At 55.3% G+C, this 17807-nt stretch overlaps 1 protein-coding gene across 6 annotated transcripts in view; it reads left to right on the forward strand.

Moving 5' to 3' along the window:
- LRSAM1 (leucine rich repeat and sterile alpha motif containing 1) overlaps window positions 1-16453 on the forward strand; it is a 34907-nt gene extending 18454 nt beyond the window's left edge. For 5 of the 6 annotated variants that reach the window (XM_079112906.1, XM_079112908.1, XM_079112909.1 and 2 more), the window contains 11 exons: window positions 1501-1571; window positions 4689-4788; window positions 6125-6212; window positions 7150-7224; window positions 8628-8708; window positions 10127-10222; window positions 12389-12487; window positions 13014-13145; window positions 14123-14204; window positions 14840-14985; window positions 16232-16453. In XM_079112906.1, the coding sequence (XP_078969032.1) occupies window positions 1501-1571; window positions 4689-4788; window positions 6125-6212; window positions 7150-7224; window positions 8628-8708; window positions 10127-10222; window positions 12389-12487; window positions 13014-13145; window positions 14123-14204; window positions 14840-14985; window positions 16232-16357 (1096 nt within the window). In that variant the 3' untranslated portion in view covers window positions 16358-16453. The remainder of the gene's footprint in view (window positions 1-1500; window positions 1572-4688; window positions 4789-6124; window positions 6213-7149; window positions 7225-8627; window positions 8709-10126; window positions 10223-12388; window positions 12488-13013; window positions 13146-14122; window positions 14205-14839; window positions 14986-16231) is intronic. The other variant, XM_079112910.1, reaches the window with a different exon arrangement.
- The last annotated feature ends 1354 nt before the right edge of the window (window positions 16454-17807 follow it).

A 17807-nucleotide genomic window follows, 5' to 3' on the forward strand; every position in this document is an offset into this window, starting at 1 on the left:
CACACACACACAAAGACACTCTGCACATATCTGTGAGCAGAAAGCAAAAGAAAAAGACCCATTCCCAGAGTTAATACTGAATGTTTTTGAGAGATGGGACTTTTATGCAGTGGCCTTCATTTTCTTTCTTTGTATTTCTGAGTTGACTGCATTGGGGCACACCATTTTTGTAATTAAAAAAGCTGATAGGAAGGACCAACTCCACTGTCCACCCCTCCCTGGTGTCAATTCCAATCCCTCCTGGTTCTCTCAGGTCCTGCAATAGCAGTGAGGATTCTGAGCTGTCCTTGGGGGAGCCCCGTCTCACCCAGTCCACCCAGACTTCTAGGCCCTCGTTGCCTGGGCCCGTCCGAACCAAGCAGAGTTGTGGCTGGTGGCATCATCTATTTGGCCCACACTGACTGAGAACCCCTGGTGCTGGGTGGGGCTGGGCCCAGAGTACAACCCTGCACCAGATGTCACCTTCTCTTGAGCCACCTATGGCCCTGGGCAGCAGGTGGAGCTGCTCAGCCTTCCATGCCCTTGCAACTAAGTCCCACCTGCAGGAAGAGGAAAGGATATTGATTCTTCCGAACCACCCTTGCCAGTCGGACATGCAGAAGAGCACAGAGGCATGTGCGCATGCATTATCACCCTTTTACATTTTCACTTGCTATATCACAGATGTATTTCCATGTCAAAAGACTTTAATTGCTCCTTTATTTGATTAAATGGCTGCCCACAAACCTTTAAGTTGCTTTCAGGTTTTCCATAATTTCAAAAAGATCTAATGGTGGACAGACTCTCAGTGTACCCTTATGTATTTATGTGACTTTTTGTCTTTTGGTACTCGGGATTGAACCCAGCCGCTCTCACGATCTAGGCAGCCACTCTACCACTGAGCTAATGCCCCAGCACTTGTATTTATTTTGAGACAGAATCTCACTAAATCACCCAGGCTGGCCTTGAACTTGCGATCCTCTTACCTCAGCTGCCCGAGTAGTTGGGATTATAGGCATGCGCCATGGCACTTGGCCTTATATGATTATATTTTAGGGAAATATGCGAAGGACATTAGATAGGTGCCAGCACACCTTCCAAAAACATGTTGCCAGTTTGTCCCCTGAGCAGTGCACAGAAATGCCCATTTCTCCACCATCGTTGCCAGCAGTGGCAGCTACTGGTTTTCTTAATCTCAACCAACCTATCAGGTGAAAGGATCTGGCCTTCTTTACCAGTGATGTTAAGCATCCCTCCATATGTTTGTTGGTTGCTTGTATTAAAGCCCTGGTGCATTTTTCTGAGGGAATGTTCATCCTTTTACACAAGGTGCTCTAGCTATAAGGCTGCAGTTAACAGGTCCCCAAGGGATGCGTGTGATGATGTGGACATTCAGGGAGCTCATCTGGGTTGGCACATCAGGACAGGCTTCCTGGAGGAGGTGGTGTTCATCTGGTGGGATTCCCTGTTGGAAATGTTGTTTGCCAAATGAATGGATGGCTTTTTTTTTTTTTCTTCTAGAATAAGAATGGAACAGTTGATGTCCATAACTCAGGAGGAGGCGGAGAACCTGCGGCAACGTGAGATTGCCTGTGAGTTGTGAGATGGGGAGGGGAGGGCCCTAGAGAAGAGCATTTGGCTGCCTGGGTCAGTGGGTGGGCAGCTCTCTGTCGGTTGTGTGTGGAGGGTGCTGAGTGTCAGCCCTCAAGAGGGGCAGACAAGTCCAGCTCATGGAGATCGGACTCTGGGGCCAGGCTACTCTAAAATTCAGAGTCCCAGCTTGGATACCAGGCATGACTTTGGGGGCATTACTGGCCCCTTACTTTTCTAAGCCTCAATTTTCTTATCCATAAAATGGGAAAATAGTAATGATCTGCCTATCTCATAGGGTCATCAGGAGAGCCAGATGGTCTCATGCCTGGACCAAATGAGCCCTTCACAAAGCCGGCTGCCTTGGTTTCTGAGAATCAGAGAGTTGGGGTTGGCCCTTCTTGGGTTCCTGGGTACTGTGCCCCTTCCCATCATTCCTCAGGAATGGTCCTGGACTCCACGTTGTGCACCTAGTGAAGGGCCTTGCCGGTGGCCCTGAGGACTTGCAGACAAGGGCTAAAGAGGGCCAAGAAGGTGTTGCCTGTACTTTGTTAAAATGAAAACTGATTCTGTTTGGCCGTCCCTGGCCTCTGGCGCCTCTGTCACAAAGCAGGCTTCCTGTGCACACCTCCTGTGGAGGCTTTCTGTGGGCCGGACTCTGAGCCAAACACGTGCTGTCATCCCACCACCCCCTGGACAGGTGTCAGGACATTAGCATCTTGGTGTTAAAGGTCACTCATATCCACCGCTTTTAATGGCAAAAGTTGTGGGGAAATCTCCAGAAGGATCTTCATCTAATTAACCACACAGGGATGGGATCAAGGTCTGGAGACTTTTGTTCTCGCCTATTCAATTTCCCCACCACTTAACTTTTTAAAAATGAGCATGTTTTGGTTTTGGTTTTGTGCACTGCTGGGCCTCACATATGCTGTCTACCCTAACCCCTTATTATTTTTATAACTAAAAATACTCAGTAAAATTGGCAAAAAGGCCAGGCACCATGGTACTCGCCTATCATCCCAGCAACTCTGAAGGCTAAAGCAGGAGGACTGAAAGTTTGAGGCCAACCTCAGCAACTTAGAGAGACCCTGTCTCAAAAATAAAAGGACTGGGGATGTGGCTCGAGACGAAGTGCCCCTGGGTTCAATCCCCAGCACCAGAAAAATAGCAAAAAAGCTCGGAAAAGGTAGCACTCTATTTGAGGGCACATGGTTTCGGGCTGTCCTCTACCCTGCCAGAGGGACTGGCAGGGCTTTCCAGAGGCTAGGAAAGGGATCCCAAATGTGTTATTCATAGCTTTAAGACTGTACTTCTAAGCATTGGAAAATTATTAAACAATCAGATGTTCACAAAGATGTTTGAGCAAGGATGCTTATTGAAGTATCATTTAATTAAAAAACAAAACAAAACACAAATGCCCCAAAAAAGAGGATCACCTAAATAAACTTCAGTGACCCATGTACTGGAGTCCTCTGCAGCCATAAACAGCACACCATGTCGACACAGGCAGACATTCACTAAAAAATGAGAAGTGCTATGTTTAATGCGATATCACTTTGATTCTTTTTGTCACGATAAAATGCACTTAACATAAAATTTACCATTTTAACCATTTGGAATTCATGTTATATAGCATCACCACCGTGCCTCTCCAGTACGATTTCATCTTCCCAAAATGAAAACCTGTCCCCGCTGAGCACTAATTCCCTGTGCCTCTCCCCCAGTGCCCCCTCCAAACTCCCATCCTACTCCCTGGTGTCGGTTTGACTCCTGGGGACCTGGTGAATTCGGCCCTTCAGTATTTGTCCCCTGTGTCTTTTTACTTTTCGTGATGTCCTCAGGCTCATCATGATGTTTGTTGGGTCGTCCCTCAGTGAGCGCCTGGCTTGCTTCCCCCTCTGGCTATTTTGAATAGAAGGTGCGGACGCCTGCCCACCCAAGTCCCTGCTTTTAATTATTTTATTTTATTTCATTTCCTTTTTTTTCCCCCAGAGAGAAAGAGAGGTGGGAGGTGGAGAGAAAGGGCGGAAGAGAGTGGGAGAAAGGAGAAAGAGACAGAGAGAGCTATTTTATTTTATTTTTTTGGTACCAGGGATTGAACCTAGGGGCAAACCACTGAGCCACATCCCCAGCCCTTTTTATGTTTTATTTAGAGACAGGGTCTTGCTAAGTTGCTGACGCTGGCTTTGAACTTGCCATCCAATTTCAGTCTCCTATTTTAATATTTTAAAATACAAAAATATGTATAAAAATCTATTGGCACCAGCCATGGTAGTGCATAGCTGTCATCCCAGGGACTCAGGGGGATCACAAGTTCAAGATCAGGCTCAGTAACTTAGCAAGGCCCTGTCTCAAAAGATTAAAAGGGCGGGGGGTGTAGCTCAGTGGTAAAGTGCTCCTGAGTTTTATCCCCAGTACCTCCACAAATAAGTCTACTTGAAGAGTGCATATCAAAAGGTAGTACTTCTGGGTGACAAGGTTATAGAAGATTTGTGTGTGTGCTGGCCAGTGTTTTATGGTTAGTCAGCCCTCCAAGCTCAGGTTACTTTTTTCTTTGTTTTGGCAAACAGTCCTTTTTATTTCACTGTATTTTGATACAGGGTCTCACTAAATTGCTGAGGCTGGTCTCGAACTGCGATCCTCCTGCCTCACCCTTCCCAGTCTACACCATCATACATCTAACTTATGTTACTGGGCGCAGTGGTGCACACCTTATAATCCCAGAGCCTCAGGAGGCTGAGGCAGGAGGATCACGAGTTCAAAGCCAGCTTCATCAACTTCGCAAGGCTCTAAGCAGCTTAGCAAGACCCTGTCTCTAAATAGGAGTTTAGAAGGGTTGGGGATGTGACTCAATGGTTAAGTGCTCCTGGGTTCAATCCCCAGCACAAAAAAAGAAACTTTTGTTTTTGGTGGTGCTGGGGATAGAGCCCCGGGCCTCATGCATGTAGGCAAGTGCTCTACCACCAAGCTACACCCTAAAAGAAACATTTTTTATGGGTGACTGTCAGGCAGGTCAGGAGGTGGTGCCTCAAATCCTGTCCTTGTCCAGCTTCATTTCTACCAGGGTCCCCAGACGTAGCTACCCTTCCTCAGCACACCCCTCACCCCTCTGTCCACAGCTGCCATGCAGCAGATGCTGACCGAGAGCTGTAAGAACCGGCTCATCCAGATGGCTTATGAGTCTCAGAGGCAGAGCCTGGTCCAGCAGGCCTGTTCCAGGTAAGGTAAGGAAGAGCATTCCCAGGCCAGGGACTTGGGGAGCTGGCTCAGGGCCCAGGACTCGGCAGAGAGCTGGGCACTGGATCCCCTGTCCTGGGCTGCCCCAGCCTTGGCCATGCTGTTCAGTGTAGGTGGTGACCAGCCTTCCTGACTTTCATAGCTGGACCCCATGATTCAGGGTTGGGCAGTGATGAGGTGATAACGGTCATGCCAGTTTCTTATGCATTGTCCCTGTGCCAGGCTGGAGGCTCGATGACAGATAGCATTAGCTTATCTATGAGGGACTGTATTTTTATTAGTCCCATTTTATAGTCAAAGCTCAGGTTCCAAGAGACTAACACAGGGAAGCATAGCCAGCAGGTGGCAGGACAGGACTGGAGCCAGGCAGCGGGCAGCACATGCTCCTGACTGGGCTGCAGTGTCCAAGGGTTCATGAAGCCGAGGGTGGGACGGGCTGGAGGGAGAGGGTGATGGGGCTGTCTTGGTGCTGCTGGTCCCTCTGGGTCTGGATCACCAAGTTCACCGCAGTACTGTGGACTCGTGGAAGGTTCCAAAGGCGCCCAGGTGAGAAGCACTTAGTCGGTCAGTGCTCAGCAGTCCTGGCTGTCCTGGCTCACCCACCACCCTCCCTGGCACCTTGCCCATGCCAACCATCCCTGTGTCCCTGCAGATGCAGGAACCCCCCTCCTTTCTGGATGTGTGACACTGTGCTTAGGAGTATAGGCCTTGGATCTGACAGACCTGCTTTCAGGGCCTGTTTCTCCTAACTGTGGAGTCATGGTCCCTTCCTGGACTCAAATTTCTTATCAGAAAAATGGGGATAAATTCTAGTAGCTAGGCACAGATTGGTTAAGGATTTGGTGAGCATACAGTCCCCCACTTCAGGGTCTACTCAATCACTCAAAACCAAGACTGCACTGAAGCCAGGGCACATGTGCGGTTGCAGGTTTTGTGCCAAAATCACCAGCCATGTTCTGGAGGGTCGAGAGCAGACCACGGCCAGGTCAAGAGTGCCTGGGAAGGACCCCTCCCCTGGGAGTGGCCCCTGGGAGGTTGGGAGCTCTCCGTCTGTAGAAGTGGTTGGGCAGAGCCCAGGCATCCGTGCAGGGGCATTCTGGAGGGGACTGCATGACGGGCGAGAAGACCTGCCAGCTCCCGGCCCCACCACCTCCCTTCTGGGACCATGCGATTCAAACTCTGCCTGCACAGCCAGGGGCACGGCTCCAGCAGGGACTCCGCTGGTATTGGCCGGTGAATGCACACACACCGAGGTGTGTGCACACAGTGGGCACTCGGGAAACATTCAGAGTTAATGAAGGAGCCGTCTTTCTGGCAGCATGGCGGAAATGGATGAGAGGTTCCAGCAGGTCCTGTCATGGCAGCAGATGGATCAGAACAAAGCCATAAGCCAGATCCTGCAGGAGGTGAGCCCTGGCCTGGGGCGTGAGGGCAGAGCTGGGGACAGGGCGCCCTGGACCCCCTGAACTAGACAGTGTGTAAGACCCAGGAGACTCTGTGACCTTAGAGATGTCCAGAGGGGCAGGGAGAGGCCTCTGGAGGGTGGTCTTCTGGTCACTGAATCTCAAGAAGCACCCCTTTCCTGGGGCGCCTTCCCCTATCCTGCGTAAGGGGCTCATTGAGGACTTACAGGGTGAGAGATGATGGTGTCCGTGGAGCCAGCATGGCCAGACATCATCCCCCTTCGTGCTTCCAGCCCCCTGCCCCGCTCTCTGCTGTCTCCTTCCTTAGCTGAGGCCTCACAGGTGCAGGGTAGAGCCCAGAGCAGCTGGAACAGGCCCCTGCTGTGGGCCCCTGGTTCTGCAGCTCCTCCCTGCAGCGCCCTCGCTCTGCCTGGCCTCTGCCTCCCTCCTCCTCTGAGTCTGTCATCCCAGCCTTGCTAGGCCATTGTCTCTTCTCTCCCTTTCTCTCTAACCCCAGTCTCTTCATTGTCTTAAAATAACATGATCTGGTGTTTGTGGGACAGGCCTGGGAAGAGTTTTGGTCCCAGGGTTGACGCCTGCCTCTGGTTAAGGAGGGGCCCAGGAGCTTTAATAGACTGGCACGTGCCCATGGCGCACTCTGAGCCTCACTTTCCTCCCCTGTGAAATGGGGCAGCAGAGGCTTGCAGGCCAGGCGCTGTGGTAGAAATTCAGTGCGAGACGCAGGAAGAGCGCAGAGCAGGGTGCCAGCCCATAGTAAGCCCTTCGTAGTATTATCTTAAAAACCTGGATGAGAAGGTGGAAACTTATTTCGGTCTCTCTCTGAGAAGCAGACAAATCATGTGCTAAGGAATTTGGTGCAGATTTTATTTCCCGGATGGCCCACAGCTGTGCTGAGCGGCCTGCGCGCCGTCTCTTGCAGAGCGCCATGCAGAAGGCTGCATTCGAGGCCCTCCAGGTGCAGAAGGACCTGATGCACCGGCAGATCAGGAACCAGGTGAGTGCTGGGCTGGAACTCCCGCCTACACCTGCCCTCAGCTTTCATAGACTCAGGAGACCGCTCAGCAGGGCTGCAGGTCACAGGATAAGGTCTGAGTCCTTCCTTGCCAGCTCACAAGAGGTCTGTGCTTGGGAGCCTCCTCTTCCTCACAGACCAGCCAACGTGGACGGACTGAGCAACAGCTCAGGGCCACCCCCGGGCAGACTGGATTTCCCAGCTGGATGGACAGTGGGACACCAGGTGCCTTGAGGGTCCTAACATCTGCTGAGGAGAGACCTGGGCCTGGCAGGAGCGGGTCGTGGAGTGGCTGGGCAAGCCCGGGGCTGTGGCTCTGTAGCACGGCTGTGCATTGGGGCTGGACTGGAGGTGGCGCTTGCAGCCATGGGCCGCTCATCACATCCTGCTCAGCATACTTCGAATTTCACATTTCTGCATGGTTTATTTTTCTTTCTGTTCCTTTCTTCTTTGGCCAAAACCAACTTGCCTTTTTTATTTCCCTATTTAATTTCAACCCCACATTGCCGGACATGAAGCTCATTCCTCTGACCAAGGGTTAGTGGGGTCAGAGGGTCATAGGCACAGGGTAAAGTCACTAGCTGTGGGCCCTGACCCCAGACATACCTAAGAGCGTGCGGTGACACCCGGACGTGTTCAGAGCGGGTGGTTCTGACCCTGCAAGGCCAGCTCTTGCTCTTCAGTGCTTGAGCAGCGACATCCCAGAGAAAGTGCTCCCACTTAGCTGCTTTGTTCCTTGGGCAAGTTAACCTCTCTGAGCCTCAGTTTTCTTGTCTAAAAAAATGGAGGTCATAATATGTCCTAACCAGAGGACAACTAATTAAATGATGCAGAGAGGGACAGGGGTGTGGCTCAGTGGCAGAGGGCTTGCCTGGCAGGTGTGAGGCCCTGGGCTCCATCCCCAGTGCTGCAAAAAAAAGAAAAAGGACTGATGTGGTTGAAGCAGAGCCCAGGCCTCACTCAGTGGATGCTGAATGGTCTGCCTCTGCCGCCATTGTGGTTGTTCAGTCCCTTCCTGGCCCTCTGCCTTGTGGAGGAAGCAGGAAAGCCTGAGGGCGAGAGGCTCAGTGGGGACTGTGCCGCGTCTGTTCCCACACTCCCTGGCTCTGAAGGAGCCCTCCTTTACCCCACACACCTCTACTGGGTGTCCGCTCTGCGGCAGGCCCCTGGCTGGACTCTCGGACCCAGACAGCATGTCCACCTAGTAAGGCAGGCAGAGCCCTCCCCCTGCTGGCAAGACTCCAGGGCCCGCAGGTGCCCCTCTCTCAGAGCCCCAGCCTCCCCCGGAGGGTTTCTGAGGCCCCACCTGGCCATCAGAGTTGGGCAGCACAAAACAGAACCACGGTTAATGCAAACGAACCCCCCCTGTCTCGTCTTCTGTTTAGATTAGGTTAATAGAAACTGAGTTATTGCAGCTGACACAGCTGGAGTTAAAGAGGAAATCCCTGGACGCAGAGGCGCTGCAGGTACGTAGGGCTCCCTGCCTGCCGCCCTCCCTCCCCAGCCCAACCAGACTCCCAATGCCCCCTCCCGGCCCGCTGGCTGCTAATCATCAGCACAAGGGAGTGCCACCAGGCCCCAGCCCCAGGAGGTCAGCTGAGCCTGTCAGTGGGCTGGTGCTCAGCAAGAGGGTCAGAGGAAGGAGGGCTTCATTGCTGAGGCGCACCCAGGCCGCACCTGCAGCTCTGCGTCTCCTTTACTGGGAGAGGGTTGCTGCTGAGCTCTGTGTCCTTAAGCTGTACCTCTGGGACACTGGTCCCACTCCCTGGGCCTCTGCAGAAGGAACTTTTTAGTGTCCCAAGGATGTCTGAAGAAGATGGCCAGCTGTTTCTGTGTCACTGTCTATAGGTGGCATCTCTGTGTGTGGTGACCTAGGTGTCCTGCTCACAGAGGCAAGAGGGCAGCAGGGGGTGGCAGACAGCAGTCTGGACTGGACAGCTGGGACCTGCTGTATGGCCTTGGCAGGTGGAGAGGAGGGCTGTCCTTCCCCCTCTCTGGACCCCAGGCCCCCCAAGTTCTCACTAAGGGGCTGGATGGGATGGCCTGTGAGGGTATGTGCCTGTGCTGGGCTCTTGGGCAAGGCTTGTGTCTGTCACTGTCACTGTCAGGTGCTGTGGAGGGGCTCGAGTTGTCTTGTGAGCTTCTCAATGCAGTGAGTGCTGGGGCCTGGAGTCCTGCTCTCACAGCTGCTCCAGATGTACAGGGTGACCTTAGGCATGTCACTGCCCCTCTCTGGGTCTCCCTTTCTACCCACCCCAAGATGGAAGCAATCTTTCAGGGCCAGGCTGTGTCACTGGGCCATTGGAGAAGGGTGAGGTGGCAAAGGCCCTTTGTGAGCTGGAGATGAGGAGCTGGGTTACTCAGAAGCTGTCACCACCGTGCTTGGCAGATGCCCTTGTCCTTGCTTGTTAGAGCTGGAAGGGCTCCTGCTGCCTGGCCCTCCATGGGGTTTCCCAGGGTGAGAGGATGAGTGACATGGGTGCGACCAGGCTCCGGTTTGCATGTGCCTGCACGTGCACAGCACCTCCCTCGTGGGTGGCACCCACGCCAGCCCTCCCTGCCCTTTGCTTCCGCCATGTGCTCTGGTCAGTGAGACCTGTGGCTTGTCATTTTTTTTTGTTTGACGTTTCTTACCACTCCATTGTCATCAGTCACTAGGATCCCACGCCTGGCTTATGCTCAGGAAGGACGACAGGGGCTTGGGAGGAAGAGGGTGAGAAGCAGGGCAGAGGGGCCTCTTGGCTTTGTCCCCGACTCAGCCTAGTGGCATCAGGCAGAGCCTCAAACTGAGCTGAGAGCCGAGTCGGCAGTAGGCCCAGCGCTGCGCCACGGGTCTCCTGGGCTGAGAGTTCACGGCAGCCTCAGGTGCCGTCTTGTGTTGCAGGAAATGGTCTCAGAGCAGCGCTGGGCACTCAGTTCCCTGCTCCAGCAGCTGCTCAAAGAGAAGAAGCAACGGGAGGAGGAGCTCCGCGAAATCCTGGTACGTGCCGGCCTGCGTGTCCCCGCGCACACCCGCGGCACCTCTGCAAGCACTTGTTGCCCCAGCAACGGGCTGTAAGAGGAAAGATGCAAGTACAGAGGAAAGCATCTCACTCGGGAGGGTCCCCTCTGCTGGGATCTGGGTGTGCACGTTTCTTGGTACTGGTAGGGGCAGGTACCTGCAGGAGCAGCTCCTCGGGAAGCCGAGATGACAGGATCACTTGAACCGAGGAGCCGAACAGTCTGGGCATGTAGAGAGACCCCTTCTCAAAGTAACCAGCCTGCTTCCTGTCATTAAAGTGGTCCTGTGGATTCCTGTTCACAGCTACGCTGGGACAGGACGTGACTGGATCAGACTCCTGTCAGCTATGGAGATTACTTCCAGGTTTTTAGTCTTTGTAAGCAATGGTCTCCGAGCATCTTTGTAGCTAAGGATTTGAGGACACCTCACATCCAGGGCAGGCCACTTACTAAGCTTTTGGCAAGAGTGGCCAAACCCTCCCTGCACCCACATGGCTTTGACTCTGAGGCATATCAGGGTGGTGGAACCCCACTCTGGCCATCTCCTGCAGACCCCTGGGCACCCAAGCAGTGAGGACAGCCAGGCCCACCAGCTGGCACTGAAAAGAGTACCGGACTGCTGAGTCACTGTGAACCCATGAGCCCTTGCAGCTCCATTCCAGCCCCGCTCCGAACAGAGTGGGAAGAGTGAGGCCAGCTCCTTCCAGAGCCCTGTGAAATCCAGGGCCTGTTCGTACCAATCAGAAGTGACCGGTTTGGCTACAGCTCGGTGGGCAGAGTGCCTGCCTCACATGCACATGGCCTGGGTTCAATCCCCAACACCACAAAAGGAGAAGAAGAAGAAGTGACCTGTTATTCACGAGGCCTCACCACCACCCACGCATGGCGTGGATGTGTGGAAGATGCCCCACAGCGTGCGGTACCGGCCACATGCTTTGGCCTTGTGCTTCTGTTCTGCAGGCTTGGGGCCTCTCCAGAGAAGGGGAAGCACTACCTCAGCAGAGCAATCGGGGCCCCAGGTGCAGGAGGGAGGTGCATCCACAGCCCCAGGAGGACCGAGGACAAAGAGGGCAGCCAGCTTGGCAAGGCCCAGGAAAGACCACCCGGGCATCAGGCCCAAGTGGGTGTGGGGAGATGCCCGTGAGGAGCCCGCTCCCACCAGTGGCTGCAGTGTCCCAAGTGCAGACTGCAGCCTCCAGGCCTGGGTCTGTGTCCAGCCCTAAGCCCAGGTGGTCACTGTTACTCTGAGCTTCAGCTTCCTCCCTGAAGGGGGAATCTCCTTCAGAGCGTGAGAACTAGGAGGTGTGCTGTCTTCCAGCACACGGCACTCTGGAAAGGCAGCGCTGCGGTTGTCGCTGTGGTGGCATTGGTGTGATGTGCTCACCACTCTGTCCCCTCACCTAGAGCAGCGCCTGGCCCAGAACAGCCCTGATGGATGCTTATCAAATGGCACAGTGAGAGATCCTGCCCCTGGCATGACCTTGAGTCTTCAGGCTTGCTCTACAGCGAAGCCCTCTCCAGAATCTGAAGTGTCCCGAGGATCCTGTGGCCCCCCTGGCGCCTGGGGCAGTCTGAGCTCTGTGGGGGACAGAGAGGGCTACATGGACTCTGCTGTCCCACAAGCAGATGAGAGGCCATCTCTCCGGAGGCAGTGACAGAGTGGGACCAGGTGGCAGGAGGCCCAGGGGCAGGTGTGGCATCCAGCAGCTGTCACCTTCCCCAGAACTCTTCCTGACCACAGCTGGGCAAGGCGAGCTCCCAGCTTTCTTGCTTTCCGTGGTTTAAATGGTGGGACAAGCCGTAGGACAGCCCTCTGTAAAATCCAGGTGCCATCCGTCTGCTCAGGGGAGCGTAGTTTACAACTGATATTGTCATTACTCTTCTTTCTTTTTCTCCTCTTTTTCTTCTTCTTTTCCCCCAGTACTGGGAATTGAGCCCAGGGATGCTCTACCACTGAGCCGCATCCCCAGACCTCTTTATTTTGAGACAGGGTCTCCCTAAGTTGCCCAGGCCTGCCTCAAACTTGTGCTCCTCTTGCCTCAGCCTCCCGAGCTGCTGGGATCACAGGCCTGGGCCATCACGCCCGGCACGTTAAGCTCTTATTGACTGGTTTGTAGCTAACATTGACTGTTTCCGTCCTTGGCAGACTGAGTTAGAAGCCAAAAGTGAAACCAAGCGGGAGAATTACTGGCTCATCCAGTATCAGCGGCTTTTGAACCAGAAGCCCTTGTCCCTGAAGCTACAAGTAAGAACAGCAGTGTCCTCCTGGGCTGGGGGTTGGGGGGAACCCTTCCAGAGGAGCCACAGGGCCTCAGCCCTGCCCTGCTGCTGCTCATTCCAGTTTAATTCAGTTCATCTTTCTGGTGCCCCTAGTGTGCCAGGACCCTTCAGAAACAGAAAGGAGAGTGAGGGTCCATTCACCCTGGAGAGGGAGAAAACCAGGTGCCTGTGACTGTAGTGCAGGCAGAGACCAGTGTCCTCGCTCCTCTCTCCTCTCTCGCGCGTGTGCACAGGGGCTCATGCGTATGCATGCACGGGCACACGCGCACACACGTGCTTTGTAAATATGATAAAAACTTGTCCTGTCCACGCCACTTTGGCAGCCCGTGAGGGACGGCGGCCTCTTGTCCTTTCCGGACTCCAGCGCGGTGTCTAGTATGTGGGGAACCTTGGTGTATTTCAACAGCTCCATGCTGGTGGCTCTTTCAGTTGCTGACTATTCCAAGTTTACAACAGTGGCTTCTTCCCACGTGTGGCACGGTGTCTTGCAGGAGGAAGGCATGGAGCGCCAGCTGGTGGCCCTCCTGGTGGAGCTGTCTGCTGAGCACTACCTACCCATCTTCGCCCACCACCGCATCTCACTGGACATGCTGAGCCACATGAGCCCTAGGGACCTGGCCAAGGTGGGCGCAGTGGCCCCCGAGGAGTCAGAGAGGCTGGCCCGGCCACGGGTGTGACCTGGCCAAGAGTTGACTTGCTTTTCCTACGGTGTGTGGTAGGGCCAGTCATGCTTAAATGGCCCCGGGCTTCCTTGTGTCCAGATAACCTCATGTCTGCCCCATCTGTCCCCAACCACCTGTGCGTGCTCTGCCTTTCGCCTAGCTAAGAAAACCCAGGCCTGTGGGTTCAAACTGTAAGGTCAACACAGGGCCTTGCAGGTGGTCTGGTCCAGCCCCTACCCTGCCCCTTGGTTTCACACCATGACCACAGCACCACCTGAGCCCCAGCTCAATTCTGGGTGTGAGCTGCTCATTATGTCCAGTTCATCCATGTGCTGCTTAAAGTAGAGTGTGCAGTGACTGCCACTGCCTTTAGTGGACGCTCGCCCTTCCAGGCCTGGCTCCCAGCAGCCTGTGCACGCTGGCTCGCTGACTCTCCCTGCAGGTTCTTCAGACGGGGACACTGAGCCCCCTGAGCAAGCTTAGGACTTGACCTCAGGTGGTCTGGCCCCAGAATTCCTGCACTCTACCACTCTGCTGTCCTGTGTCCCAAGATAGGTGCAGACACCAAGGCACAGAGGATGCGAGGGCACTGCTTGGCTCCATCATGGCTTCTCTCCCTGGTTGCCTGGTTATGCAGGTGACATTGTTGGTGTGATCTCTAGCACTCGATAGCATTTGGTGAACTGTAGCTGTTACTAGTGTTGGTGTCCTTTGGGGCCTCAGTTTCTCCCCCTGCCACACTGGTCAGCGCCCCTAGGCCTGAGGCAGTCCCCTTCACAGCTGTGACCCTGAGCCTGGTCTGCCACATTTCTGCCAAAGGAGCCAGAGGCTGGCAACACAGCTGCCTGTGGGCTGGCCCCTCAAGCTGCAGCTTCACCCTGCAGAGCAGCCTCCTGCTCAGCCCCAGTCACAGTCTGTTCTTTCTTGAACTGACACAGATGGGTGTCTCAGAAGCTGGCCTGCAGCACAAGATCCTACGGAGAGTCCAGGAGCTGCTGGCCGTGGCCAGGATCCATCCAGGTACTGACCCCAGAGCCTCATCCAGGGCTTCTCCTAACAGAGGCCCCAACCAGATGGGTGGACTGGTTGACCCGTGGCAGGGGCTGGCTCTGGGGCAGAGTGGTGGGCAGCAGGAGGCTCTGCTGGTGCAGGGCCGGGGAGGAGAGCAGCAGAGCAGCCTGGGGGGCTTCCGTCTGCTTCCTGCTCCCCGGGTCTTCTGATGGCAGCAGTCCATCCTGTCTCCTGGGCAGCCTGCTAAAGAAGCTCAGCCCCTCACCAAGGGCCTCTTTGTAACTCCACCACCAGATGGCCATGTGGCTCCTGGCAAGCGATGTCCCCTCTCTGGACCTCAGATTTCTCATCTCTGAAAGTGAAGAGCCCTGTTGCAGAGTGGCCGCGAAGGGGCCAGGGGGGCTGGGATGAGAGGCCCTGTTAAGCACAGTGGCCATGCCTGCCAGCATCATGAAACGGCCAGGCAGAGAGACTTTGCTCCTGCCTCAGCCAGGAACGTGGGGATGAGGCCTAGAGAGGAGCAATAAGAAGCCCCATCCTCACCCCAGCTCGCTCACTTGGGGGCAGCCAGGGCCAGGGGCACCCCTGGGGGTTGGGATTATCTGGGATGGCCCCCTGGCTCAGCAGTCCGCCGGTCTCCCCAGAGCTGAGACTGCCCAAGGGAGAGGTCCTCGGGGCCCTGGAGTCCCCCGCGCTCCCCCAGGAGCCTCCTGAGCCAGTGAGACCGTCGGCACCCCCTGCAGAGCTGGAGCCGCAAGCCTCAGAGTGTGTTGTGTGCCTGGAACGCGAGGTGAGTCTGGGTGCGGGACCTGACCCAGCCCGCCCACTGCCCTGTGCCCACAGCCCTCCTCGTCCCTTCCAGACCTGTGGGCCACTTCTAAACAGTTTTCTGTAGCTATAGAAGTGTATTATATTCATTAGACATTTTGGAAAATAAAAGGAAATGTAAATGACCCATGGTCCCCATGACCAAAATATGAGTAATGATAACATCATTTTCTGGACCTCTTTTCTTTTCTTTTTCTTTTTTTTTAATATATATATTTTTTAGTTGTCATGGGCCTTTATTTTGTTTATGTTTATGTGGTGCTGAGGATCGAACCCTGTGCCTCACACATGCCAGGCAAGTGCTCTACCACTGAGCCACAACCCCAGCCCTCTTTTCTTTTTTTATAAGGATTTTCCCCCAACTTGATAAATACATTTGGGAAATTTTCCCTTGTCATGAAATACCAACAACATGATTTTCCCTGCCAAGGCACTTTAAAAATCATCTTTTAAAAATTGTTGCAGAATTAACACTTTCTGCAAAAATCAAAGTGTATAAAATACCAATTCTCCCTTGCCACCACCAGGAGGTGCTACTTAGAAAAGTAGCTGCGTTGGCAGTTCCACTGTCGCCTGGTCATGAATGTAGCAGGGAGTGGCATGGTGCCAAGGGACCCCTGCCCTCGGGCCCCTTCAGCACTGCAGATGGCGCTGAAGGCTTTGGAGCCCATCCTTGGTGACCTCCTAGGTGTGTTCCTCACAAGAAGCTCTAGGGAGGGCCGCGTCCCGCAGCGCTCCTGCTCAAGGCGGCCTTTTGGAGGAGGGCCGGGCTGGGCAAGCGCACCGCAGGCGACCAGCAGGACGGGGCAGCTCCGCGGGGGGCGTCTGCCAGGCACAGGGCAGTCTCCGCCCCAGCACTGAAGAGGAACTGCCGGTGACAACAGTGCCCAGGAGCCGGGCCGGTGAACAAGCTGCGCCTGCAGGGGCCCCAGCTGCCGCATGGGCAGGGGTCAAGGAACTCAGGGCGAGGGTGGGGGTGGGTTCTGGGCGTTTACATGTTATTTAGAAAATGTAGAGAAATAGGCACAAAACTGCAAACAGGACAGCGGGGTTTTCGTGTCCTGTGACATTTATCTCAACGATGCTTGAATGACATGGTGACCATGCCACCAGATCTTTAAGGTTGTGTCCCAGGGGCTGGGACTCAGTTGCTCCCCTCCAGGAGAACTGAGCAGGACCTGACCCACACGCTGCTGCTCTTTCCTCAGGCCCAGATGGTCTTCCTCCCCTGTGGTCATGTCTGCTGCTGCCAGCAGTGCTGCCTGCCGCTGCGCACCTGCCCGCTGTGCCGCCAGGAGATCGCCCAGAGCCTCCGGATCTACCACAGCAGCTGAGCGCTGCTCCCACCATGCAGGCCCCGAGCACCCGCTCCCCCTGTTCCCCCCACCCTGGGCGAGCCCCAGCTCTGAGCTCCACGCAGGTCTGGGCCAGGCGGGTGACCATGTCCCAGCTGGTCTGAACACTGGAGGAGAGGGGCCACGCATGGTTTCCTGGCAATGGGCCCTGGTGGCATGGGGACAGTCCAGGATGTGCAAAGGTGGGTGTGCCACCACCTGGCCTGGGGAATGCACATCCTGGCCAAGCTGCAGCTCTGCACCTCCCAACCAGCCACCTACAGGCAGGTGGCTGCCCCTCCCCGATTGCCATTCTCACCTGTGGAATGTGCCCAGCTGCCCCGGCCTGGAGCGGGGAGTGTCCTGGGGAGGGGTGAACATGCAGGCCTGCGTCCTGGGCTTCCCCTCGCTGCTCCCTGTGCATGCCCCCCACTCTGCACATCTGTACCTCCTCACCCCACGCAGCTCAACCCAAAGCAGAAACGTCAATAAATCCTCGGTGAGCTCCTGGCCCGCGTCATGCCTGGGTCCTGCTGGGAGCCCAGAAGGGGAGGGGACTGGGTCAGGAGAAGACAGCAACTCAACTGGGGAAGGAGACCAGGAGCAGACACACCCCAGTCAAAGGAGAGGAGGAGGCCACTGCTGAATGTGGTGGGGGACGAGCCGGAGCCAGGCGTGCAGCAGCTCCTCCACGGTCGGTGGCGCTCAGTGGGTGCAGTTGTGTTCCACGCATTAGAGTTGCTCCAGACAAGGGGCGGAGGCTGAGGGGCTGATGCCAGGATGTATAACTGGGAGCTGGTGAGGCTGGGCTTGGAGCACAGAGCACGCCGACTCCCAAGCCTGCATCATTGTGCCAACTGACAGTTGAAACCTAAGGGCCATGCGCCCTTGTGCCCGAGTCAGGTGCGCCTGTGTCACGTTTTCAAGCCAAGGGCAGCCTTTACTTTGAGCTGCTCAGGCACCTGGGCCCAGCCTGCAGCTCATCCAGCGAGCCTGGCCAGCTTCAGGCCGGGTCCCCTGCATCCAGCGTGGCAGGTGATGGGGCCCTCCTGATTCAGCACCAGCGTAGGGCTAGGGGAAGGAGACAGGCCCTGGGCGGCAGAAAGAGCCCGCACCTCCAGGCCTCAGCTTCTCTGCCTCACTGGGACCGTCAGTCCTGCGGTGCTGAACAGGACAGGGCAAACGACCACTGTGTGTCCTGCTCCCCAGGGACTCTCCAAGAGCTGGGTGCCTCTTCCCTGTCTTTTCCCTGGGGACTTGCGATGACGCCCCCTCACACACATGCAAGTGGGCTTCAGCTTGGTCAAGCGGGGAGACAGGTCTGAGGCATCCCAGCCCACTTTCTGGAGGTCATGGCTCTTGCGTCCTTTGCAGTTCTGGGCTTGAAGGCAGGGTGCTCTGCCACTGGGTTATATCCCCCACCCTTTTTATTTTTTTAAATTTTGAGACA

The sequence above is a fragment of the Sciurus vulgaris genome, assembly GCF_902686455.1.
Source record: "Sciurus vulgaris genome assembly, chromosome: 15".
NCBI lineage: Eukaryota > Metazoa > Chordata > Mammalia > Rodentia > Sciuridae > Sciurus > Sciurus vulgaris.